The sequence below is a fragment of the Schistocerca nitens genome, chromosome 2 (genome assembly GCF_023898315.1).
Source record: "Schistocerca nitens isolate TAMUIC-IGC-003100 chromosome 2, iqSchNite1.1, whole genome shotgun sequence".
Taxonomy (NCBI): Eukaryota; Metazoa; Arthropoda; class Insecta; order Orthoptera; family Acrididae; genus Schistocerca; species Schistocerca nitens.
Genome location: NC_064615.1, coordinates 725,104,882 through 725,120,176, shown reverse-complemented (window position 1 = coordinate 725,120,176; position 15,295 = coordinate 725,104,882). Strand labels below are relative to the sequence as shown.

At 37.7% G+C, this 15,295-nt stretch overlaps 1 protein-coding gene across 3 annotated transcripts in view; it reads right to left on the bottom strand.

The window, feature by feature from the left end:
• Positions 1–15,295, bottom strand: part of LOC126236919 (aspartate--tRNA ligase, mitochondrial) — a 161,727-nt gene that overhangs the window by 41,952 nt on the left and 104,480 nt on the right. For all 3 annotated transcript variants that reach the window (XM_049946575.1, XM_049946574.1, XM_049946576.1), the window contains exon 8: positions 8,069–8,248. In XM_049946575.1, the coding sequence (XP_049802532.1) occupies positions 8,069–8,248 (180 nt within the window). The remainder of the gene's footprint in view (positions 1–8,068; positions 8,249–15,295) is intronic.

Sequence of the window (15,295 nt, the reverse complement as noted above, 5' to 3'; positions counted from 1 at the left end):
CTCAGCATCTACACAACAGCAGCATAGATAACAGCACTGTGCATAGTTCAGCTACAGACAAAGGTTATGGTAATTTTAAATAACAGCATTCTTACCATATGTACCTCGATCTATGTCTGCTTCTACATCTACTTCTACATCTGTACACCTATTTTGGAGTTCACACTTCAGTGCTTAGCACAAGGTTCAAAGAACAACTTTCAGAAAATTTCTCAACCATTCCACTCTTGAATAGCACATTGTAAAAATAAACATCTAAATCTTTCCTTTCATTTTATTACAGGGGCCATCTTCACCTATAAAGGTGAGAGTTGACAAAATATTTTGCCACTCAGTGGAAAAATCTGGTCATTAAAATTTCATAAAATGATCTCACTGCAAACAAAAAATGACTTTGCTTTAATGATAGCCATCCCCCCCCCCCCCCCCTCACTTATCACACCCATGACATTTTCTTCCCTATTTTGTGATAATAGTAGACAAGTTTCTCTTCTTTGAACTTTTTTGATATTCTCTATCAATACGGTCTGGTAAGGAAGCCATACCCCAAACATACTCCAGAAGAGAGTGGTCAAGCATAGTGCAGGCAATCTCTCAAGCAAATTTGTTTCAAAGTGTTCTGCAACAACATATAGACTTGGTTTGCCTTCCCCAAAATTTTTAACAATATTTTATGTTTTTATAATTATTACAGTTGGTAAAATTAATGCAGTTTCTACATCAAAGATTAAGACTATTACTACAATTAAGGCAAATCGAAAAGGAGGTGTCCATTCTAATATTCTTGAGTCAAACCCAATTTCAAATTATGTAAGTTGTTTCTAATCATAATCCCCATGTATTTGGCTGAATCTAAGACCTTTAGCTTTGTGTTAGTTTTAGTACTCATGTGGAGAAAATTACACTTTTTATTGTTTAGAATCAATGGCCAGTTTTTGCACCATACAGATATTTTGTCTACATCATTTTCAGATACATAAACAGGCAGCATACAGTGCTCTGGTCGGGAATACCTATATAAGACAACAAGTCTCTGGCACAGTTGTTAGATCAGTTACTGCTGCTACAATGGCAGGTTATCAAGATTTAAGTGAGTATGAACGTGGTGTTATAGTCGGCGCACAAGTGCTGGGACACAGCATCTCCGAGGTAGCCACTGAAGTGGGGATTTTCCCATATGATCATTTCACAAGTATACCATGAAGATTAGGAATCGAGTAAAACATCAAATCTCCGACATCACTGCAGCCAGAAAGAGATCCTGCAAGAAGGGGACCAATGACAACTGAAGAGAATTGTTCAACAAGACGGAAGTGCAACCCTTCTGCATATTGCTGCAGATTTCAATGCTGTGCCATAAACAAGTGGCAGTGTGTGAAGCATTCAACTAAACATCATCGATATGGGTTTTAAGAGCCAAAGGCCCACTCGTGTACATTTGATGACTGCACGACACAAAGCTTTATGCCTCGCCTGGGCCCGTCAACACCTACATTGAACTGTTGATGACTGGAAACATGTTGCCTGGTCAGATGAGTCTCATTCCTAATTGTATGAAGCAGATTGATGTGTATGGGTAAGGAAACAACCTCATGAATCCATGGACCTTGGATGTCAGCAGGGGACTATTCAAGCTGGTGGAGGCTCTGTAATGGTGTGGGGCATGTGCAGTTAGAGTGATATGGGAACCGTTATACGTATAGCTATGACTCTGACAGTTGACACTTATGTAAGCGTCCTGTCTGATCATCTGCAATTCATGTCCATTGTGCATTCCAACGGACTTGGACAAGTCCAGCAGGTCAATGAGACACCCTACTTATCCAGAATTGCTATAGAGTGGCTCCAGGAACACACTTCTTAGTTTAAACACTTCTGCTGGCCACCAAACTACCCAGAAATGAACATTATTGAGCATATCTGGGATGTCTTGCAACATGCTGTTCAGAAGAGATCTCCATCCCCTCATACTCTTACAGATTTATGGACAGCCCTGCAGGCTTCATCTTGTCAATTCCCTCCAGCACTACTTCAGACATTAGTCGAGTCCAAGCCATGTTGTGTCGCGGCGCTTCTGCATGCTCGCGAGGGCCCTACAAGATATTAGGCAGGTGTACTAGTTTCTTTGGCTCTTTCTTGTATAAATTAAGATAAACAGAGGGCCCTTAACACATCCTTGGGGAATACCCAATATTGCACAAGATGACTTCTCGTCATCCCATAACTATAAACTGTGACCTTTCCAATAGGATATCATGGATCCATGAATCCAGTTGCACAACTGTGATGATAATCCATAGGCACACAATTTGCTTAGAAACCACTTGTGAGGAATGTTGTCAAATGCCTTCTGAAAATCTAGGAATATGGAATCAACCTGAGAGCCCACGATGATACCACTTTTTACCTCGTATGAATAAAGTGCCAGTTATGTTTCACAACAACAATATTTTCTCAATCTATGCTGTTTCTTTTTCAACCAATTGTTTTCCTTAAGGTGTTTTATAATGTTGCAACACAGAATCCTGTACAGATCACTGTCAATGATATGGGCCTATAATTCAGCAAATTACTTCTGTTTCCTTTCTTGTTTATTTGTGTGACATTGGCACCTTCCCAGTCTTTAGGTATGGATCTTTTGCCTAGTGAGCAGTTGTAAGTGATCGTTAAAATTGGAGCTATTTCATCAGCATATTCCAAATGGAACTTAACTGGTATCCAATCTGGACTGGAAGACTTGTCTTTATTAAGTGATTTAAGCTGCTTCGCTACGTTAAGGGTACTGACATCTAAGTTACTCATCTTGGCAGCTGTTCTTGATTTGAATTACGGAATATATATTGCGTCCATCTTTCTTGGTGAAGGAATTAGGAAAACCTTGTTTAGTAAGTCAACTTCGGTAGCTCTGTCATTGTTAATGTTACCATTGCTTTTACACATGAAGGTATTAATTGTGCCTTATCACTGTTTGTTATGTACAATCAGACTTTGAGAGATGAGTCTCATTAAAGAAACTGTTAAATGCATCTCGCATTTATGTCCACGCTAAGTTTTGAGCATCTGAAAACTGTTGCCAATCTTGGAGATTTCGTGTTGTTTTAAATCTGTCAGGCTACTTTCCATTGCTTCTGCAGTAGTGCCCTGACTTGTTCTGTGTACCATGGGGGGATCTGTTTTGTCTCTTATCACTTTATTTTCTATAAAACTCTGAACTGCAATCAGCACTATTTCTCTGAATTATGGCCACATGTGGTCAATGCTTACATATTTAATATGTGTGGGATGGAGACTGTCTCTTAGGAAGGAGTCAAGGGAATTTTCATCTGCTGTTATACACAGATATATCATGCCCTTATCTCTGCTGCATTTGGATGTTATAGTGTTGAATTCAACTACAGTGACCTCGTGGTCATTAATTCCTGTACCCATCATGACACACACTGTGTGTTCAGGAGTGTGTGTTGTTCTGAGGTCAGTATACTATTGCAACATTTGTACTTTGTGTGACGTCCTGAACTAACTGCTAAAAATAATTTTCAGGGAAAGATTTTACAACAGTTTTGAATGATGTTTTATGCCTACCAAAATTTTTAAACATGCATTTTTGGCAATGCTTGTAGGATAGACAGAAGTTACCACCAATAATTACTGAATGGACTCATAACCAGTATTGATATTTACTGTGAAAGATATTTTCTCACTGTATAGGATTAATAATTTTTATGATTCATGCCCAAAACTGCGTACAAGCACTAAACCCTCAGAAGGAATACGTAGAGAACGCCAAAAGGAACTATCAGCTCTGTCATTAAGAAAAAGGAGACACAAATAGATAAATAATGGCTGTCTCGTGTTTTGAATTATGTAGCTTGTCCTTTCATGTTGTATACGTGGACAAGAAAAAAAAAAGCCTGGATTTTTCCCAGATTTCTCTGTTAAAAATAACATTTTCATGGGTGAAAATACACCATATCACAGGTGAAATTACATTTTTTCCGTATGACAGTACACTTTCCCATGGAGCTGTAAAACATATGACTCTTCTGAATGGTAAAGGTTTTATACAGCAGCATAAAACTTCCTGGCACTTCAGGAAACAAAATCCAGCAAAAACCACAAAGAAATGTTTTGGAAAGATCTCCAATGTGCGGCAACATGTGCACAGCATATTTTCATATCATGAAAGTATAAATACGATTTTTCCACCAAATACAGCACAGTAGCTTTTGAAGCACTGAAATCAAGATTGCAGTATGCTTCTGTCAGCCAGTCATAGCATGTCACATGATCTTGCAAGCCAGTGACAGTAGACATTAAGAGCATAGGACACATGGTGTGGTATATATCTTGCGTAAAAGGAAATTTACTTTGAAAGTAAGCATTTCAAACCACCATTCACAAATTTTCCCAGAACCTGTTAGAATGTAAACAGTTGTGATGTCACACTCATTGAAAGCAGTTTGTTGTTGTGAAGTATTGCATAATCTTCATCCTAAAGTTGTTGGACACATTTTGCTATCAGCAGACATTTGTGTGTCCACTGTATTTTGTTGTTATAAATGGCACATTTTCTTTGAAACTGAACTTTTATTTTGTGTTATTCTCTTGTTTATGTTTCATTGCTGCAGTGTGATTTTGCAATAGTGAGCTAAAGTAATTTTTTTTGTTAAGAGTATCATTTCCTACTAGCTAAAATTACAAAAACTGAACTGAGAATTAAAACAATGAAAAAATCTGAGAATTCTAAAAAATTCTTGGGATTTTTCCAAATTTTTCCAAGATGAGAACATTCCCAGGTTTTCCCCATATTACCAGGTTGTCTCAGTGTACACACATTGCCTTTACTCTGCTGGTTTCCTACAGTCTTTCCTAACACACTAGCTCTTACCAAAGGGAATCCAGATTCTGACATGTAAGGAATAGCCTTAAATCACATTATGAAGGTGTGGATCCTGTTAACTACTTCTGATTCAGTTGTTGTTAGTGTGTGGTGACCGCCACTGCACATCTGAGCCGGATATGAGAAGCAAGACAGTCAAACAGCATCAGCATCGTGTCCTGCTACGGCTACCTCAGCTAATCCACCAAAGAGATTAACAACAACAACAACATTATCAAGAATAAGCCAGGAAAACATACTGGCTGGCTAGACAGGTCAACTTTGATATGCCTCATAGCAGGCAAAACATTGTGACCTGGGAGTGAGTCTCGCCTCTGGCTGCCATCGCACATGCACAGGCGCAAAGGAGTACACAGGTTGCTACAGCCAGTTTATCTCACTTCGCTGTGCTACACTGTTTTGTCAACTAACAAGTGTTATGACTGCCCTCCAAAGTCTGGACTAGAAATCTGGTACATTATATCATTCACTGCCTACACTTGGCAGGACTAAATGGACACTGTTTATCAAAATGGACTTTGGCTTGTGAATTGGACTTGTATTTTCATGGTACATGTAATAAATATGTATCAGTCATAACACAAGTCACAAGTTGTTAATAGTTTTTATTACTTTGTACTTTGTTTGCATCTATTTGCGTGCATGCCTGTGTGAGTGAGTGAGTGAGTGTGTGTGTGTGTGTGGGGGGGGGGGAGGTACCATTTTCTCATTTTTGTTAACATATACACAAAATACATATCTTAAATTTTGGTATGGAACAGCAGCAAGAACTACATTAGGCATGTGTCATGGTCAACAAGTAAAAAATAGAAAACAATATAATTGAAATTCCTTTTTTTCTCTCTAAAAAATAAATCGACACACATCTGATTCTGACTGGCTACAGTTGCTGAGGGACTTATTTTAATCATACCTCCCATTTTAGGAAAAAGTTTAAGATAAAGTGTACTAGTCCAATTAATAATAAGTGAAGACTTTTGTCTTGAGCACAACACACCGTCTTCTTTTTTTCTCTCATAGGTGTTTTGGTGATATTTCACCATAATTGGTCCAGTCCCTTTATTTTTGTCTGTCGAACAACACACAAAATATTATATGATGTAAAATAGTAGATGAGAACATACAAAGTTTTGGAACTGTGGTCAGTATGGTTAATATGTTTTAGCAAACATTATACCTTAATAGCATATTCTGTTGTTCATGCTGCTGTCTGTTATCTGCAATACAGCTAATATTTCAGAATAGTTTGTCACTTGCAACTAATAAGGATTTCTCTAAAGTACTGTGCTTAACTTATAAAAAAAAAAAAAAGTGTGTGTGTGTGTGTGTGTGTGTGTGTGTGTGTGTGTGTGTGGGTGTGTGGGTGGGTGGGTGGGTGGGTGTAAGGGGGGGGGGCTTTGAGGAGAGAGGGGGGGGGAAGAATGGAACTATTGCTTTTTGGAGTTTTTAATGTTATTTTTATCGTACTGCCTGACCATCTAGTCTGCCGAGCGCTGTTGGCAAGCGGGGTGCACTCAGTCCTTGTGAGGCAAACTGAGGAGCTACTTGATGAGAAGTAGTGGCTCTGGTCTCGTAAACTGACATACAGCTGGAAGAGCAGTGTGCTGATCACATGCCCCTCCATATCCACATCCAGTGACACCTGTGGACTGAGGATGAAACGGCGGCCAGTCAGTACCATTGGGCCTTTCAAGGCCTGTTCAGACGGAGTTTAGTTTTATCATACTGCCATTATTTATTTCTTAGTCCCTGCTATGTTAATCATGTTTATCATTTGTTTAGCAGGTTATTGTAACTGTTTGTGAAAAAATGTGCCTGTCTCTTGGTTATGAAGATACGTGATGCATGATGGAATTCGCAAATTTGTGACTGTGGGAGGTGTATACATTTTCTTTCATTTTAACTTACTTTTTGTGGTTTCCACATGGCCCAAAAGCTGTGATGTGTATTTATGAAAATACACATCACTATCTACTAAATATGCAGCGGTTACACTGTTCCACCATCTTGTATCTTCTAACAGTTCTTGGAGAACAGTGAAAAGGAGTTTCATTACTGGGAGCTGTGTATTCATGTATTATTTCCTTTACTTCTACAATTTTTTTTTGTATGTGACAGTTTTCCTCAATTACTAATTTCTTTGGGGGCCGTTACTGCATCAGGGAATTTCTAGGTCAGTGTTAATGTGTGTGGTCCACACCCATAAAAAGCTCTGAAAACATGGAGTGACAAGGTCACTCTTGAGTTCACTTACGTGGTCTATGTAACTAATGTTGACATTTCTACATGTCTGCCTGAAATGTCAGATTAATTGTTTGTGTTGGATCAGTTGTCCTCAGTTTCTTTTGCACTGAGTTCTCTGCTCTTCTGACAATTTTCAGCTCTTGTTTCCCAGTATGTTGCCCGCTGTATGACCTGTTTTATTGCTGAAGATGGAAGTATATCATATGTTTGGCATGTGGATGCTTTTTCAAATTATATGAGTATTTATTGTTGGAGCAAACACAGATGCAAAAAATGATCCTTCATGAAGAAGAATCACCTGTGCAGATGTACTACAAATCAAATGATATTCATTCCAGTTGCTGTAATGTGTCAAATAAGAGATCAATGTTGTCTTCAGTACTTACTCATACTACTTGTATCTGCCTTGTAACTATGTTTACCTCTTATATCTAATACGGAAATTAGTGAAACACAGGAGCAATGTTGGTGAATACAAATTGGGGGAAAGCTTATCATCCATCATTTCACAGTTACGCAAATAGGAAGTATCTATTTATATATTAAACATTACAAGTTTCATAAGAGTTAAATGAAACTGTGAAACCATTTATTAGTTCATTGAATCCTATAACAAAGGAGAAACTCTGATAGTGTGAAATGAGTCAAGGTGAACAATAAGAAAGTGAAGCAGCTTTAAGAACCAGCATTAATATCCAAATATGCTTTCAAAAGGTACTTCTCATGAAGTATCACAGACTCAAAGATGAAATGAACTAAATATGGATGAGTACATGCTTTTCTCCATGTTGCACAATTTTGAGAACACATTAAAATAGAACAGAAAATAATAACTAATGAAATGAAAAAAAAAAAAACACTGATTAGTGAAATTTCAGACCCACAAAAAACACAGTGTTCCATTTAGAAATATCTCTGAACTACCTTTATCATAAATCTTGTATCAGGTTTGTCTGTACCATAGAGTTTCATGGCCTGATGATATGTCAGCTGAGGAAATGGTGCAGATATTGGCTCTGCTTCTTCAGGCCAACAGTAGACAAGCATTTCTTCTATCAGTTGCAGGATACCATCTCTATCAGGGAAAGATAATTCTATGTCAAGCTGTAACATTGTTAAAAAAAATCACTATTTATCAGACATTCCTGCAAAAATTGTAGAAAATACGATAAAGTAACTATTAGAGAATGAACATTATTTGCCTGACAAAGGTCTCATTTTCTGTTTTGGAAGCAGTTAGAAAAATCTAATTAAAAATACTCACAATAGTGATAAGTATGAAAAATGTGCCTTTCAAGGTCCTTTAATAATTTATACAATAAACTAGATAAGCAGTACAGAAATTGCAATATAACAATTATGAAACAGATTTTATGACAAACATCCCGAGTCGCGAAAAGAAACACACAGAGAGAGAGAGAGAGAGAAAACACTGTTGGAAAGGCAGCTTTTGGCCAGCAAGGCCTCTGTCTGATTGTGTGTTAGGGGATCCAGGAATTTGTCTTCTCTCCATTTGTAAAATTCTCCTGCTATGCAATCTCAAATTCCTAGATCCCACAATACACTTTATGACAAAGGCCTTGTTGGTCGAAAGCTAGTTTTCCAACAGTCTTTTTGTGTATCTTTCCGTCGCTCAGCATCTCCTCTATATAGTGAGTAGCAACTATCCTTTTCACTGTATTGTTACATTCCATCCTGCATTATCCATTGTTTAATTAAGAAACAGCCAACCAAAAAAAAAAAATGAAAGGTTCAGCATTCTTGAAACTTTCCCCATGCTGTGGCTAAGCCATGTCTCTGCAATATCATTTCTTCCAGGAGTTCTGCAAGGTCTGCAGGAGAATTCTGTGAAGTTTGGAAGGTAGGAGATGAAGTACTGGCGGAATTAAAGCTGTGATGATGGGTCGTGAGTCATGCTTGGGTAGCTCACTGATGATCAGATCCCATAGACTTACAAACTGCTGGAGATGATGATTACTACATTTCACCCTCTGTTCCAAATAGTCTTGGACATCTTATGCAAGATAAGATGAGGTGTTTTAGGGGCTAGTCAAGGTGCGATACAGTGCCTGAGTATTCATCAGACCAGGATTATATGCATTGTGAACACAAGTGTTAGTCATCACGGAAGGTGGGAATCTACACAGCATATTAATTGTGAAGTTTTAGAAGGAATGGCAACGCTTGGTAGGCAGAATGATGAAGTAGACTATAATGTGGCAAGTTATTACCAGTTAACATTTATTGCAGTATAGCACACAGCGAAGTATCACAGTGGCTGCAAGGATTTACTCGCCGCTATGACTCACAGCGCAGCTGACACTACCGGCGGTGAGAATGGTCTTCAGTAACATTTAGTAGGAACGTAAAATCATACCCCCTACGAATCTAAATAAACGACAGTAATTATCAACCGATTTTTTTCAAACTTGGTATATCACCTTTTATTATTAATTAAAGGATCCTGTAAAATTTTCAGACTTTTATATCTTATAGCTCTGGAGATTGAGAACATTACTTAAATGTCCAAAAATCGACACTTATGTTTCAAGACTCAGTTAGGAACAATAGCAGTTTGTGTTTTATCATCATCTATAGTCATACCAGAATTCTCAATATATAAAATCACTTAACTGGAATTTTCCTTTTCAAAACTTTAATTACGCTACAATTTTGTAGTGTAAAAATCATTCAAAATTATTATCTGCTTATTATTTTGTTGTGTGTATACATGGGAATGAATGTGTGTGTGTGTGTGTGTGTGTGTGTGTGTGTGTGTGTCATACGAAAAAAAACTTAATACTATTTTATCTAAAAACTTATGGAACTGAATCATGGGAAAATTGTGGTGCAACCACAAAGCTGATGACGTATGTCGATGTGTGCTTGCTTTTGTAAGAAAGCAGCCAGAATAGAAGTCGGAAGTGGAATAAGTTTCAAAATTAATTTAAAGATTATTTTGCATTTCGGTCTATTTTATTAAACATTATATTAGAAATTGGCATTGGAATGACATAAATGATTTTTTGATTAGTGATTGGCTCAGGCAAGTTTTGCCGCGAGAATGATCGAGAAGGATCATTCTGATTGGTCATTCAGACCATTAGCCAATCAGAATTAAGCTGTTATCGCACACACAAAGTTAGATAGGCAGAGAGTGGGGTGGCATCGAGAGAGTGGCTCGCCAACCTTCGTACGTGGAACTCATGCTAAATGTCACCATGAAAATAGCTTGTAAAATGAAGAACTGTTGAGTTCATTGCTGACAGGAAGAGTGATGACTTAGGCAGTTGAAGTTACGAACATTTGAGGACAATTTGATTAATTAATTGGTGTGTTATGAGTGTGTGTCACTTCAGTCTTAGTGGTGAGCACTTCAAACATTGAAGACCACTGATACGATCGAAGTTTCAACTCACTATAGTAGTAGGTCAGTGACTGGTAGATATTCTGGCTGATTTTTTGTGAAAATTTTTGGTGCACTGACAGTGAACTTGGAATGGTAGAGCAGTAAAAATAGTAAATTTGGACTTGATAGCAAAATTATGTGCTTTCTTAAGAATATAAAACCGGTGTACTAAAATTTCCGAAGGCTTACTGCAGGTAAACTGCATTTACACACCACCTGAAATTTGTTAAAATGAACCTACAGGAACTGATTCACAACTTGAGTTACGCAGCTTCTGTGTGGTAGGTATTAGGTTGTGGTTTCATCAACGCTGCTTTACACAGCCTATTGAGTATCTACTACTGCAGAGTGAAGGGAGATCGTAGGGAAGTAATACTGAGGTAGGTGGACAATTAATGAGAGACTGTACGATATGAGCGAAGACAACACAAACCCACGCACTGCCGCAATTGGTGCATTAGTGTCTGGGAAAAATTGGAAATTTCGAGTGTATTATCAAACTTCAAAAGCAACGGTGTACTAAATCCGATAAGTTAAAAACCTACATGCACATAAAGGAACTTTAATAGGAAAGCAGTAGTGAAGTGGAAAAATATAGTGGCAAGAGCAACTGGTGTACGAGGCGGCTAATGATGTCAGTGACAGCTGAGCATCAGGAGGCGGCGAGCAGCAGCAGCCAGGAGTCCGCAGCAGTTGGCAGCAGTGGCTGGAGTGGGGACTCAGAAACTACACCTGCGGGGGTAGAACTTGTTTGAATGGACCCGCTGTACCATCTCACCATGCTGACAATGCAAGAGAAAAGCTAAGTAGTATTCTACTTCATATGTGTGTGTGTGTGTGTGTGTGTGTGTGTGTGTGTGTGTGTGTGTGTAAAGAAACTTCGCGACATGGCAGAAAATAAGAATCAGGAGATAGTCAAGTAGAAAGTGGGAGTAGATTTGGGTAAAGAAAAATATGTAGATGATTCAATGATTGGTGAATTTAGTTTTGAAGCAAATAATAGTGGTTTACCTGATTCAATGTCTTCTAATTATGGGATAGTAAATGAACAGAGCATGGTGGATGCCGATATTAAATATATACCTGTTACTAGTACAAAAATAAAACAGGAACAAGTGTCAGCTGCTTGTGAGCAAAAAGATAGTGTTTCAGAAATGTTAATGATTATTTTAACACATATGAAGGAAATGGGTTCTGATATTAAAAATTCATTAAGGTCTGGTATGAACTCTAAAATGAGTGGGTTGTGTGCTGAAGTTAATAAAGGGTTTAATAAACTTGTCGGTAGAAATGGAAACCAAAATGAAAAATAAAATTTGGAAATTAAGGGATTCATGGAAAAATGATTTGACTTTGTTTAGTAACAGTATTAAAAGTGAGATTAGTCAAGTAAAACAAGAGTGTAATACTACTGTAGTAACACTGAAAAGTGAATTAACTTCTCAAATCAAGAAGGTGCTGATGACAACAGACAGTTAAAGGAACCAGTAAATTCAGAATTAATTAAAATCCATGAACAAGTCAATGGTGTAGAAAAGCAATTTGAGGATAGTCATCTTGAAATGAAAAAGCAAATTAAGGAAGGAAAATGTGTGTGTGCGAAGTTTGGAGTGCAAGTGGCTAATAAAATCACTAACCTTGAAACTAAAATCAATCGGTTTAATGCAGATGTAGATGAGTGATTGTGTAACCATGAAGATAGACTAACCAGAGTAGAGCTAAGTGTTAACAACAACAACGGTGTTATTGTGTCTAATGATGTAATAAATTCATCAGAAATTGCTTATGTGACTCATCGAGAATTTTTGCGAATCGATTTGAGTAAAAATGTACATTCAAAGGAATTCTGGAGTGATTTTGAAGTCATGTTGCCCAAATCTTGGAATGACAAACAGTAAATTGGGTTCATTGCATCAAATCTAATGGGAGAGGCTAGAATTTGGGGAAATTTCGCCTCAGATAAATATGACAAGTTAGTGGAATTTAAGCTAGCCTTTTTCGAGGAATATTGGGGAAAAAGGATTCTGGTCTGGGGAAAAATACGATCCCAAGAAAGAGAGTGTTAAAAGATTTGTACAAAAATGGGTAACGACTTTATCGTATTTAAACTCAAAAGTATTGTATTGGCGGAATAAGATAATATCAGCTCCTAGGGATGATACTGATATTTTATCCATAATTACAGAGGCAGATACCAAGAACAAGGGGGTTCTGTGGGTAACAGGTACAATGACAGAGACCGAAGCATCAAATACTGACAGCAGCAGTCTGCTGATGGGCGAGAGTAGTGCAGACTACCAGGCGAAAGGAATGTCAGGGGCAATGACTGCGTAGAGGAGGAGGAAAACTAATGGCAGTCTAATGAGGCTAGCGTTTGCAGACTGAAGCAGCACAAATTAAACCCGCTAGCAAAACCATTTGTGAGAAAGACACCGACTGAACAGCTTGTGGGGTGGGGGGTTATATTATAGTAACCAACAAACAAAAGGGGACGAGGTTATACGAGCTGTGCCGAATAAAGCCTAACGGGTGAATGACAATTGCTGTTTATATGGTTGCCTGGGTTTGCAAATGATCAGCGTTGTTATAATTAGTAGCAAAATTCATAGATTTAGACTACCAGAGTGGAAATAAATGACTAATAGGTAACAAAGATTATGTATTACCCTCGCTGTGTATCCACGAAAATGAAATTTTGACAGAAAATTTTTGGCCACACCGCTACACTACTAAAGGCCACTTATACAGTCCCTGGCTTGCAGCCGCTAAAATTCTATTCTGGGAGTCGCGCGGAAAACACCTTTATGAACACGTAATAACACCTAACTGGAGAACAAACTCGGGATAACTAAACCAGTGATTGTGGCAGGGTTAGTGAAGTTAACCAGAGAACAAGTATTGACACTGGCAGGAATAGTTACTGAATTAGTGATGACAATATTTTTTCCTCCTAAGGTAAGTCTTTCCGTTCCCGGGATTGGAATGACTCCTTACCCTCTCCCTTAAAACCCACATCCTTTCGTCTTTCCCTCTCCTTCCCTCTTTCCTGATGAGGCAACAGTTTGTTGCGAAAGCTTGAATTTTGTGTGTTTGTTTGTGTGTCTGTCGACCTGCCAGCATATATATATATATATATATATATATATATATATATATATATATGATGTGACTTACCAAACGAAAGCGTTGCTTCATCAGGAAAGAGGGAAGGAGAGGGAAAGATGAAAGGATGTGGGTTTTAAGGGAGAGGGTAAGGAGTCATTCCATTAACTTTACTTTGCAGTGCAAATAGTTCTTTCACATTTCACGGAATAGCTGTTCTGAAAGACAATGACACAATCAGGCCAACAAATGTAAGTAAATAAATGTTAACCATCAGCTGCTACATCTGGAACATTCTGGTACAGCTTCTAGATTTGCAACAGAAATACTTCCCTTCACCATTAATATGAATATACACACCAGGTGGGGAGGCCTTGGCTGGACTTTTCCTTTTTCCCTTGTCCATATTGAATATTTTTTCACAGTAACGCACTAAATAATGAAAGGATCACAAGTCACCTTTCAATGTCACTTATAGATTCCTGTTATGTACACAATTTGGAAGCTAAGAGGCCCTAAATGTGTACTGATCATATTAGGGAAATGCAGTAAAGTGCAATAAGATTCAGCTAAAGCTTCGAACAGAACACGACAGTGTATATTTCTCTACTCAAAATGTTGATTTCATATTGATTTTCATCTCTCTGCACACCATCTGAAACAGGAATTATACTCTGATGCTATATTTGGAACTTAAGGCCCCTATGAAAAATTAAGATTTTTCTGTCACGTTCACTATTTGCTATCCACAGATCTGTCAAACAAGTGCGCCGTTTTATTAACCAAGTTTGTTAAACTTAACCTCACTTTTGAAGCAGCTGTCTTGCAGTGGATATCATGCTGCAAAGTATTTTGACACGAGTGAGAATGTCCGTCAATGCACACAAAGCAATTCTTTCATTCACCTTAGTACTGTGTATAAAGAAGAGAAAGGAAAAGCACTAATCCAGGAAATGGCTGAAACTGCTAAAGGAAAGATCTATTTGTTACTCTCAGACACTGATGATTGATTACATCAGCTTTGTCTGAATGGACAGTCAAACATTTAATAACTTGTTAGAATTATTTCTAATTTACATTGAAAAAGAACACACAGTTATGCGAAAATTTATTCGAGCTTCTCAACTATTATCTATCAGACTGTAACTTTGGCAACTGGTGCAGACTTCAAGCACTGAGTTCATTATTATGGAAACATGAAGGAACAAATGAAGTATTAAAAGATTATTTTTTTGCACTTCCAGTTGTGGGTTATATGTAGAACACAGATTATTTTAAATGTAATATGTGGATGGGAAAGATGTTAAACCTCTATCATTTCGGTGATGGCCAGTGATAATCTGTTTTTATCCACATAATCACTTTATTTTAGTTTCTACAATTGTGGAAACTAGCAAATAAACAGCAACAAAAAGTTGGTTTCAATGTGTGGTGAAACATCAATGTTCATTTGGTCTGTCATCTTCAAAGTCTGGAAAGTAACTGGGTTTTGCTTGACAAACACAAGCATACTGGTTAAACTTGTTTATCAAATTAGCCATCAATCAAAATTTCTGTCAAACATAGTTTATGCCTGAATAAAATTCTCTCAAACATAGTTTACGCCTGACAAACTCATCAAACAAAGCAGCACACTGCCA